The 12,345-nt window shown below is 40.0% G+C and overlaps 1 protein-coding gene across 5 annotated transcripts in view; it reads right to left on the bottom strand.

The window, feature by feature from the left end:
- Window positions 1-3,421: 3,421 nt before the first annotated feature.
- The window catches only part of IKZF1 (IKAROS family zinc finger 1), a 63,985-nt gene continuing 55,061 nt past the window's right edge, over window positions 3,422-12,345 (bottom strand). For 3 of the 5 annotated variants that reach the window (XM_085305472.1, XM_085305469.1, XM_085305470.1), the window contains 2 exons: window positions 9,104-9,238; window positions 3,422-4,898 (listed from right to left, as the gene is read on the bottom strand). In XM_085305472.1, coding sequence (XP_085161598.1) covers window positions 4,192-4,898; window positions 9,104-9,238 — 842 coding nt within the window. In that variant the 3' untranslated portion in view covers window positions 3,422-4,191. The remainder of the gene's footprint in view (window positions 4,899-9,103; window positions 9,239-12,345) is intronic. The other 2 variants (XM_085305473.1, XM_085305471.1) reach the window with 1 other exon arrangement.

Raw genomic sequence — 12,345 nt, forward strand, 5'->3', positions numbered from 1 at the left:
TTCCAGCAGAGGCACCGGCTGCAACACACATTTGTAGTTCATTTTGTTTACTAAGAGCTATCTATCACGACGCACAAAAAAATCACTACATTAAAACCTCTCTTCTTATGAGAAGAGTGGCTGCAGTTTATGATCAACCCGTACCTCAATAGCTTGGGAAAAACCTTGATTTTGGGAAGCGGTTAGAATTACTGCTTATAATACCATTAGAATATTTTTATTTCATCTCATTCTGCTCATAAATTRTTTGGAATAAATTGTTCGGATGTGTTGTAGGCACATCCTTCCCCCCTGCCCCCCGCCACAGGCCCACGGCCCCGCGTCGGGCCGGCACCGAGGGGGCTCCAGCCTCTCTTGTCTTACAAGATACATCTCGCTTTGCAGACGTAAGTTAGTTGCATTTCAAACTTTTATCGAATTCGCTTGATTTTTCTTTTAAATACAATGCTCTCAAAGAAAAATGAAGTTATAATATAAAAACACAGCCCGCTCCCCCCCCCCCAAAAAAAAGGTAAGTGTGTTAATACAACTTTCCTATTAGAAAAGGCAGTGCTGGGGAAGGGTTGGGAAGCTGCTCTTTTTAAAAACAGATATAAACTTAAGCCATTCATCATATTCACTCCTTCTAGGGTTGAGCTAAACCATATAGGGTATTGCAGCAGCACATGAGAGAGAAAAAGGGAGATAATACTAAACTAGTTTTCTAAGGGCATGGTTTGCTTAGATGTACACACAGAACAGCCCATTTTCATGCCTTCCTTGCATGTTCATAAATAAAATTATTGAGACATTTGTTGCCAGACAATATGAAGATGATTTTGTGCAAAACCAAACCAGCAACAAAAGAGAGTCCCTTTACAAACCAGGAATGCTGTTTTGTTTGCTCCTGCCTTTTGACTATACCCTCTGATACACTGTATCGTAATAAACTTACTTATACTACTGTACTGTTTAATATACAACATCAACATATTGTGTTACAGTACAAATAGGAAAACTCGAGACCCAAGAAACAAATCCACTGTGATTGACAGTGCATCATCATGTCGTACAAACCATTTTATAGAGCTAGACAGGTAGATAGATATAAAAAAAACCTGTATGAGATACACACAACCACAGGTACTGGCATGTGCATGTCAACAAGAAAAGTGACACAGAACCTCACACACACCCGTGCATGTGTGCGTACAAATGCCAATGCAGTGACCCCATCCACTAATCAGAACTTATATGTAAAATATCARTATTTTTTAAATCCATATTTAAAGACTAAGTCCAAGACAGTGCTAAACTCCACTGGAGCTGTGCCCATTTACATGAACAATGAATGTGGTTTTACTTGTGTTTTATTTATTATTTATTTTTATTTTAGTTAAAAGCAAACAAATAACCCCCAAATAAGCTCTCCCCCTAAATGAGGGGTAAAAACATTATGGCATGGCATATATAGTGGCCTAAAACTAAGAGCGGTAGAAAAGTGGACTAACAGTAATAAAAGCAGCRTGTTGCTCTACAGTCTCATCAGATGTCACTGAAGAGGAGCTAAGAAATTACCAAGTCCCTTCTTGCTCAGACCCACCTGAAAGGTGAGAGGAGGGAGGAACAGATGAGTTTGTTCTTGCCRACTAAGAAAAACGAAATAATCTGGACTTTAATTGAAAAGAAAAAAAACCTTATCACTGAAAGCCCTTTCTTCGAAGGTCTGCTGCACGTCATACCTACACGACACGTTTAAATGCTGCTTCCACCTAGCTGCGTACAGTCTGTTTTGAAGCTGGATCGGTAACGGCCATGGTGATGAACTCCTGCCCACAAATCTTTTGTGGCTTTTTACCTTCCGTAATAGCTGTGGCTGGAAGGCACCAAGCTGTAATGTAATTTTGGTAATTAAGTTATGRCACTATGGCACGGGGCAGTACTCAGCATCTCAGCATCGGGCGTGTACTGCCCCCCTATTTTTTTTTCCTTTTGGTGGTGTTGGCGCTCTTGTTTTGGGGTTATTCTACCTAACACGTGCTAACAACTTCTTCTCGCTGCTGTAGGTGTTTGCGTCAGCCCGGGAAGGCTCACGCGCAGCGCTGGTACCCGGTGACAAAGCTAGCCGCCTTTCGGCGCAACGCCACCGCCGTGCGCCTCGTCACCGAGGGACGTGGCCTGTAGTTAGCGGGAAAAGCTAAGGAACTCTGAAAGCCTGTGTTTGTAACTCAGGATTTCACCAGTAGCTTTCCTCCARCTTCAGCGTTGCTCCTGACTTACACCTGCATAAGTGAAAGCAGAAGGAGGAACTCTGGGTGTACGTGAAACAAATGTGTATTAAATATAACTAAGCACCTCAGGCCAAATTGTCCTAGGTACAAGTGTTCATCAAATCGCTTGTAATATATACGTGCTTGCAAGTGTTTTTAATGCAGCCTGTGCAACTGCATTACAAAATTCCAGGTCTTGGCAGCTCTATGAGTTTGATTATTGGACAATATCCCTTTACTAAAATAGTGTGGCAACATTTATACATTAAGTGAACTAATTGGATGGGTTATTTTTACAAATGTTACCCAGGAAAGAAATATTCCAGCCTGCTGAGAGATGTTTATGCAGCTGCATAAATTTCTTTCTTTGTTGCCCAATCTTAAACTAGGAGGGTGTTCAGGGAGAGGAATGAGCTCTTTGGAAGAGGAAGTTAAGAAGAAGTTAGAAAAAAAAAAGCCTTTTTTTTTATATATCAGCTGTGTTTGGGGTTAAAATCTATTCTTCRTAGAAGTTTTCATTATAACCGACATTAAAATATCTGTGAAGGCTCTCAGTAGATTAAAATAGTTAAAATAGCTGCGAAGGCTCTCAGTAGATTTTATTGGACTCTGCAAAGTGCTACATTCTCTGGTCTCTATTCAGCAAAACGCTGCTGAAGTAAATATAACTTAAAAGACCATGTGAAAATGTTTTGTTGAATAGGAAGCCAGGGTGCTCAGCACCTTTGCAGGGCTCAGTCCCTCATTAAACAGCAAGTTCCAGGAAAGAGAAGAAAGCTACAAATTTTGCCTGGGGGGGTTTAATTCAGCTCAGTAATTTAAAAATAATTAGATGCAACACTTCCAGCTAGAGCCACAAATCTCAAAAAAGGACTTTTTCTGTGCAARTAGAATGGGAATTTTTTCACATGTAAAATAGGGACATCTGGATATTTTCCAGGCATTTAGAAAGAAACGCTGAAAAATATGTATAAGCAGACATGCCCTGTGCATATTTGTAGCTAGTGCTTTCCCTGACCGTACATCAGCCTTTTCTAAATGACTACAACCTAAAAAAAAAAGAAAATTTAAATACATCATAACTATTGCTTATGCAGAGAGAGGAGGATTTCTTTCTTTCTTTCTTCTTTTTTTTTTTTTTTAAAGAAAAAAGGAGTTTTATTGGCTAAGGAGACAAAACATTTATTTAAAGGAAAAAAAGAGGCAACAAAACCCTTTTCTATACATTAAATGCAATCCATACTTCACAGAGTGTATTACAAGGGTATTTCTTATATCTTTCACACACCTGATCTCCTGCCTCATGTTACAAATAAGGCATGCCATAACATCAGTACAAACAGCACCCTTGCACATGGAAATGCTCTACTTTTTACTGCCAGAATAACTCAGGWCCCTCTGGCTGGGTTCCAGTCCCACTCAAGCAATCTGCAAAGTCATCTAGCGTGGGACCCTCCATCTTTAGTTGAGTTTAATCTTCCTAAATGAGCCAAACAATACCAGGAAGTCAGAAAATATACATGTGGTGTAAAAGAGCCCTGTGCTCGGGACACTCAGACAGAAGGCCAGACCGCTCCTGCCTGTCGTGCTCTCATCCGTGCTGTGCACTCGGTGCGTGGGTAACAGTTTAGGCAAGGGAGGTTTAGCAGGAAGCAACAGTTAAAGGRAAGGGCTTTCGGCTTTGTGACTACAAAAGCTCCTACTTACATTACTAAAAGTTTTGGTGACCAAATATTTGCAATACAAATTTCAATACTCATTTTAGAAAACTGAGTTGCAGTGACTGCTACCAAAAGAAAAATCTTTTCTCGTGGCAGAAGATGTCTGTATGTTTGATGTTCTTGTTACGTGTACTGTCCGGTAGACTTGTGCTTTGCTGCTGCTGTTGCTCGTGCAGCTCCGGCAATGCAGCTGCTGAGGCTGGATCCGTGCCGGAGGAGTTTTAGCTCATGTGGAAACGGTGCTCCCCTCGGGTTATGTGGGAAGAGAATTCATACCTGTCCTGGCTGTGGTAGCCACACATGTTGCATTCAAAGGGGTCACGGAACCCGTGGCAGCCCATATGGATCGTATACATCACGTGGTCCAAGAAAAGGACTCGACAGTGTTCGCACTTGTAAACTTTCACTTGTTCCCCGTTGCTGCTGATCACTTTGAAAGCATCCTGGGAATTGTCAGTACCTGCCCTCAAGATATCATATTGCCTGTTTTCTTCTTTTATAGATAAGCCGTTTCTGGCATGGGGACCTATGTGATTTGTCAGGTAAATTAAACCACTGCGTTCCTCATTATTGCTCTCGGTATCTGTTGAGTCTTGGCAGCTGTTGCTGGGAGAGGCATCCCGCTCGGAGGAGACAGATTTGGCTTTGGAAAGCAGCAACAAGTTCTCCACCGCGCTGTCCTGAGCTGTGTGGTTGGAGCGAGTCTGATTGTCCCCAAGAGGTTTGTGGAGCTGATACATGGAGCTGATGACGGGCACCACCTCCGAACCACCTGGCGGTGTCTGCACAAGAGGACGCAGAGACTCTGCCCCCAGGTAACTGATGGCGTTATTAATGGCCTGGTCTATAACATGGGTCTGCATTATCTCATTCTCCTTCTCATAGTTGGTGGTGGCATCATACGGCAGATCAGACAGACATTTCTCACCTGCATTGAAAAACAGTCAAGAGTTAGATGGCTGATTGCTGCGTAATTAGGGAACTGAATATCATGGAATAATAAGACAACAAGAAAAAAAGAACTTAAAAGAATTGGTCAAATCTGCATTTCAAGTACACCTGTGGCATTCACAGTTCCCTAATATCTGGTCAGAAGACTGGTTGGTGTTTTTTTAATCTGCAAAACAATTTGAGGCTTTTGGCAAAACATACGGATGAAAAGAGATTTCTGGAAAAATCACGTGAAAACTTGTGGGAGTTGTTACAAGTCAAGTGCCTCATCCTTTCCTTCTCCTTCCTAACTGGATTGCCTCACCTATCTCCCACCCTGCGCTATGGCATGCCTTTGTGGCTAGTGAAGACCAGGACAGTTACAGGGAGCCTGGCCTTCATGCTTCAGAGCRTGCTTCAGAAAAAACATTTTTTTTCATAAAACATTACATTTTTAGACTGGAAAAATGTGTGTTTTAGTTTTAGACATCAGAATCTTACAAATARTCCACATCAATAGTGTGTGCATAAATCCTTTTGGGTAAAAAAGATCAAGCTAATCAAAAACTTATTTTTTCATATTGCAACCTCCCCCCACCCCTTTTTTTAAAAAAGAAGCCATATGTTARATACATTATGAGAAGCTCCACATGTTCCTAGAAAATTTATGTCAAAAAGTATAATCTATAGGAGCAGCCAAGAGSCATGGAAAAATTTTAATTGCACTTSTAGTTGGAAGATATTTTTCCAGTCAGGTAAAAAGTCATTTATAGAGCAAGATTATTGTATACTCTAGTATTGAACGCTGAGTATCACTAGTATTTCTGAAAATTTCTCCATAGGTAAGAGAAAGCAAAACATGGAAAGTAAGATTTGGGAGTGAGAAGGAAAAAAAATGATTTTTTTAAAAAAACATCCTGATTTTATGGTCCCAAATAGTCTTCTCAAACAGTATCTGTAAACCATCAACATTATTATCAGGCCTCTAATAAACTATGCAAATGCAAAGGAATGAAAACATTCCTACATGTTYCCAGGGACTACCAATAGCACATTATTTACAGTCTGGATGGCTTAGCTCTGCAGGTTTTGGGAAATTCAGTGGAAGACACAAACGTCTCTAGAAGGTCATAGTGCTGTCACTATTTCCTAGACAACATGATATTTGCTTGTTGACCTTAAAAAGGAGAAGATTCTCCCCTCCTTTACCCTAAAATCCCCAGTATATAAACGATCCTATAAAACAAATCTTAATTTGTCATTTTTTTACAAGAAATGCTAACAGTAACAAGGAAAATTTCCTAGAAGTACTCCAAAATTAATTTATCAACAATTTCCCACCCATTTTTTACCCAAATAAAATATTCAAAGTCAATGAAGAGCAAGAGCACAGACTAGAAAGCTTTTGGCATCAAACCTTGCAGTGACAGCGCTTAAGTGCAGAAGTCCTGCTAGCTACATTTTCCAGGAAACATGCTTGCACGCTAGTTTGTCCATGCTCCACAAGCAAAGAAAGAAATAAAACACTCTTAGCTGTGCAAAAGTTTCTCGAGGGATGTAGAGTGTCRACATCGTCTAGCTACTACAGTGCATCACTTACTACTTATTCTTCACTACTTTCACTATTATTCTGCCAATTTGAGCACGCCACTAGTGGAGTGCTCCCCCCCTCCCCAGATTTACCCATTCTAATGCTATAGTTTTCAGGCAGAGTTTAAGGCTAGAGATTCAAAATAGGCCCTGTAAAAGACTCCTAGATATTTGGAAAAACTCTCTTAATGTATTCCTTTGACTCAATGATGGAAAAGCAAGGTGAAAAYCATTTCTATTCCACGTGCACAGTGTATTACCAAAAAGTTGGACTGCTCTTCATTATACACATTTTGGGCATCCAGAAAGCATAATTTTAAGAGCTATTTCTTAGGTAGTATTTGCTTTATGTAGCATAACTAGTTGATGGACGAAGAGAATCAACTGCTCATAAGAAAAATTGGTTTCCAGGCAAGAAACAAATTCTGTCTGAAACACACACAAACTTGAGGTAGGCAGGTATCATTTCTGTATCTGGGAAATGCAGATAATACTTTCATTCATTAAAAATAATAGCTCGTTTTTGTGGTTATTAGAGCATAAGTAAATTAAACTGCTAATGGTTTGATGCACTTCCAGCTTTGCACTGTTCAAGGTTCTGCAGCAGGTACCTAAATAGGAACTGCAAATGCATGTGGGCTTTTTTATTTTTTCCCCTCGATTTTCTTTGCGGCTTATTCTTTTAACACAATAAACGTGTCAAACTCACTTGCAGTTTTCACCCTTGCATTTAAAAGGCCCGTTCTGCTTTCAAACATGAGCGCTATCCCAGTCTGGAAAGCAGGCTGCCACTTAAGAGGACTTAAGGAGCACTTTTGCTGTCAAAGAATTTTATAGATAACTGGCTTAATTTGGTGAACAATTTCAGTTTTGAAAGGTAATGCACTTAGCCTTGAGAACAACACGTGGAGCAGCAGACAAGCTTTCTCTTACGTGGAGSATGCCATTTGCTCCTTCTCCCTGGAATTCAGCATGGGGACTGGGACACTGTGGAGCTCTACAGGAGCAATGAATATGGTTTATTCCCCAAAAGCTCTCCTGGCCAGCAGTCCCAGTCTTATGTTAATTAGGAATTTRCCTATTACGTCAAGCAGCAGGTGAGGATTGGAAAGGCTCTCGCTTTTGGGGGCGCTTGCTCACCAGAAAAGCCCATCTTTTTGAAGATTAGCAAATTTCCATAAGTATCTGCTGTCAGTAGGTTGTCTTCCTACACTGCACCCCGAATAACTAACTGGCAGGAAACWCTGCCCTCCTAAGACTTGTAGTTAAACTGGCTGTCTACTGTTCCTCCATGTGAAAAGAGAAAAGGAGAATGGAAAAAGCTAGTCCATGCCCTCAGCTACATCGCATATAGGATAGTTGCTACTATCTTTTAAATTTTAACACTTTCGGTCTTCCTGGAGTTTTCAGATAATTAATGTTTTTGCCTAACATACGCCGTTACTAAGATGTCTAAGTGAATCTGATATGTCTCACGTAGCCGATGTATTTTTGCTGACTACCTCTACTACAACTTTGGTCCTTTATTCTGTAAGCGTTGGCATTTCTTACCCTTGACCACCTCCTACAGTTGTTGCCATTGGACTTGAAGCCAATCTTTGACTTTCATTTCAAATTTTTTGTTCCACCTCCTGACATAACTGAGATTCCCCTTTCCTCGTCCTAAAAATACTGATTTTCCTTTCACCATTTTGTCCTTCTTGAAGAAAGTATATTTGGAATTCTTGTTCCATAAACTGGTCTTTTTTTTGCCTTGACTTTTGACTGAACACCTTCTTAATGCATGTTTTTAAAAAAGACTTTAATTTTCTCCAATTATCTCCTATGGAACTGAATTATAAATCAACATGGAAAGAATTATAAAAGAATCCAGCTAGATGAGTGAGTGTCTGCTGTTATCTGACCTCCCATATTTTGATTCATTTAAGACTACATATGTAATTTTACATAGCTGATAAAATAATGTCAGTGAGTCTGACTGTACTTTACAGCTGCAATGTTGCACTGCTTACAGTATGTACCCAAAGATCTTTTTTTTGTGTGTCTTATTCTCAGATCCATGTACATTTATTTCCATGATCATTACAGTCTAGAAAAGTATACAGTCTTTGTGAAGAGGTGAAGAGGATTATCCAGCCTATGCTCAGCTATTCACAAATGCTTTTACATATATTAATAYGCACAGATCTGGATCTCATCCAAGAAATTAGTAAAAATAACCCTAAACACGTGGTCAAATGCTTTGCCACCAAGAAACCTATATTCCTTGAGGAATCTTGAGGTTCCTAAGGCAACCTCCAGAACCAAAGCAGATCTTCTAAAGATCTGGTTCTGAAGCAGTAGAAAAAGGTAGGAAGACTTAAAATAGATCCCTAGATGTGGCAAATTAAACGTGTAGAAATGTATTCTGGGGAAATATTTTTTCCCCCCAACACATCCCTATACCTGCTTCTACTGAGACAAATATTGCTAATTTAGTAAAACAAGTAATATCATAAAACAAGAGTGAAAATCCTGTGAGACTTTTTTTTTTTGGATTTTGCTTTGCTTTGTGTGTTTTTTATTTTTTCTTTTCTTTTTTTTTTTAGGAGACAGCAAACGTTTAACTCTTACCAACAAATTTCTGAGGCATAGAGCTCTTACGTTTGGCGACGTTACTTGCTAGTCTATCCAGCACGAGGGATCTTTCTGACCCTATCTTGCACAGGTCTTCAGCCATTTCACTCTGGTTAGTTTCCTCTTTTATGGCTGAAATCAAATGACATCAGAAGGATTAGGCACGCTTGTTCCATTTTAATGGAACTACTGTCTTCAGGTTAGTATTTCTTAGTTAACGTCTTTTAGCTCCCGACCAGCTGGAAGCAGGAGCTCACCCTTACAGACACCGGCCACCGCTGGCTCTTTGTAACAGAGACCCTTAYGCCGATGAATCCGGACACGTGCTCGCGCTTCCCTCGTCCCGGATAGGCATCGGACTGCAGGGAACACAGTCGCGGCGCGCTGGTTCCACAGCCARCCGGCACGGGCGTGAGCGCGGGGCAATGAAGAACGAGGTCCTCAAATGATACCGGGCCCCGAGCAGGCCACCTTCTCACCCTGCCGCCCCCCACCCTGTCCCGCTGCACCTCTCCCAGGGGAAGAGCCTCCCTCGCTGCTTGTCGCTTCTTCGGCAGGACCGATGGGCAAAACCTACGGACTCCCATAGCCATAAATATTTTTGCRTGCTGCACCGACCCTCCTCCCTTCTTTCCCCCCCTCCCCCAATAGATACTGCCATACTTTCTTGATGCAGTTTTAGACTGTAAATGACATTTTTAGCTAAATTGCTAACCATGCTTCTGTAGTGGAGCACTGACTTCTTATACTCAAACCTGTTTTCTAACCTCCTGCTGCTGCTAAGACACTGTAGAATTAGGAACTTAGCAAAGGGAGTCTTAGCTATGAGGCTCTAAGAAAAAGAGACTATATGTATTTCACTTCAGCACTTCCTTGCAGAAGCAGAAGGCATGTATGAAAAGGCATTGTAAAAGCAATGGCTCTGGAAAACTTACGGAAAAACATTTCTGACTTCCAAAATTTTAAGAAAATATAATATGAGTCGAGATCACTGCACAATTCATTTTCTTGGCAGGGAAAGGAAGGAAAGGGGGTTAATTTTATTCTTGCCTGCTACTAGGATATGGATATTTCACCTCAGCTTGTGCATTGGTGTAAAAGTGAGAAGAAAAAGATAATTCATAGACACCGATTGTGCAAGCTATTTCAGTTAGGTGTACCACTTTGCTACCTGCTGTTGCCTGTGCCTGCTAGAAATGTTTGATCACTGCATTTACGTCGTTTAGAAGTGAGAAAGGCTCACAGAACCCACCACCCCTGTACTTGGCTGCTTCTCAGTGGTTAGAGCCGCTACACCGATTGCTTCTTAAGAGGCTTCATGAGAAGAACATGCAGCTCCCGTGCAAGGTTATTGCGGCAATTTGCCGTTGCGATTTTAAAAGCCTGACTGTGAAAGTTGCATTACTCCTGCAAGCTGCCAAATCGGGCGCYGCTGGATAACTGGAAGGAGCAGGCCAAGCATTACAGACAAGAACGTCCCCGCAGTACCAAACAGAAGAGCGTGCGAGTAGCTTTTAATTCGCTGCCGCAGCAGAACAGACTGCAGTGAYGAGGAGTCGCACATAATTAGGCCTCAGCCCGTTCAGATGCTAAAGATTTGTGACCAACACAAGACGTGAAAAGAATTTGGTAGCAAAAGTGCAGGATAGCAGAGGACACTGATGGTGGCTAGTCTTCGTTCAACAGGCAAGTACCAGCATCCTGTGCTGCCTGAGGCTTCCAGATGCTATTTCAGGAAGAGATTTACAGGGAATATTTTACAGCAGCCAGCTTAACAGTGAAAAAAAACCCATAAAATTTGTAGTTGAAAGCTGAAAGGATCAAGAAGTAACTGTTTAGGATATAAGAACATTCCCCTTCAAATCAGTTCCAGATAGGGTAAATTATGGTTTCAACATCACTCAAACTTTTAATATTGCAAATTTAAAAATGGCAATAAAAAGGGGGGGAAATTGAATTACATACTAATTTCCAACCTTTGCAACAGAAAATACAAGAAATTTGCCACCAACTTGATAACTATTTTTCTGAAATTTAGTTGCTGCAAACTGGAAAAACATAYATATTTCTTCTTTCCAAATAAAAATCCACAAGTTACCGAAGAATTGTAATTGACTCTTTTTAAACTTAATAAACTMTCTCTTCTGTTATTTTATATAGGTCTTAGAAAGACCTCACCATGCTTCTACCGAACTCAGATGAAAAACTCCAATTAATATCTCTAAGAGAAGAACTCCATATGAACAATGAGATTCCAGTTCTCTAAAGTAAGAATTTTGCCATTTAATTCATCAGGTTTTGAATTTCAGGCTGAATCTCCTTCTCTTAAAGAAAGCAAAAAAAAAAAAAGAGAACATATAATACAACATCTTGTTCCCTTCCTTACTCCTCTTTGCTGGCTCTTTCCTTTATATATGTACTTTTCCCACAAGCTGATGGAAAGCTTTTTCCAGTTTAGATCCTTTCAGCTGACTTCTTTTTTTTTCAATGAACATTGCACAAAATATTAAAAAAAAACATGAAAAGCAATCCCGCTGTAGCAGAACACCAAAGCAGATGCCTTAACAGATTTTTATACCAACATTTTTGAGTCTGAAAAACAAAAGGGACCTAACTATGACTGTAATAGCTCCATATCGCACCCTGAAACACCATGAAAACAGTAGTAGTTCTTGCCAATAAGCTCTACGTGCTTTTCTAAATATAATACAGAATATATTTAAAAATTCCAGAAGGATACCAACTGAGGCTGAACTGTTGCATTTTACATTTATAAAGGAAAAAATGTGAATGGGGAGAAAGGTATCTATAGTCAGGACTACTCTGTTTGCAACGAGGTAGAATAGATTGTTTAGAAAGCAAAATACTACCAAAAAAAAAAAAAAAAAAGGCCGGACAATTTTGGTTTTAGAAACATGAAGAACTGGGTAGTTTATTAACTGGGTATTTATGCTTTTTTTTCTCGCTTTTAARAGTGAAATCCTGAGCAGAATATAGGGGCTAAAAACAGAAGTTAATCCTTTAATTTTGTTTCTGATTTGTTAAAGCCCTCCTATTACACCTAATAGGAATACATATAATGATACTTTCTGTATATGCAAGAGAAATAATTCTTCTACAGTGTTCATGAATTCACCAAGTTTTCACTCCACTGAAAGATATTCAGTCCTCAACTACTGTAAACATCTTTTTATTTTCTGTCATGGTTTGCTATAACCAAAGTTCCAGCTCTAAAATTT

The sequence above is a fragment of the Rhea americana genome, unplaced genomic scaffold, assembly GCF_003343005.1.
Source record: "Rhea americana isolate MKP2758 unplaced genomic scaffold, rheAme1 scaffold_220, whole genome shotgun sequence".
NCBI classification, from domain to species: domain Eukaryota; kingdom Metazoa; phylum Chordata; class Aves; order Rheiformes; family Rheidae; genus Rhea; species Rhea americana.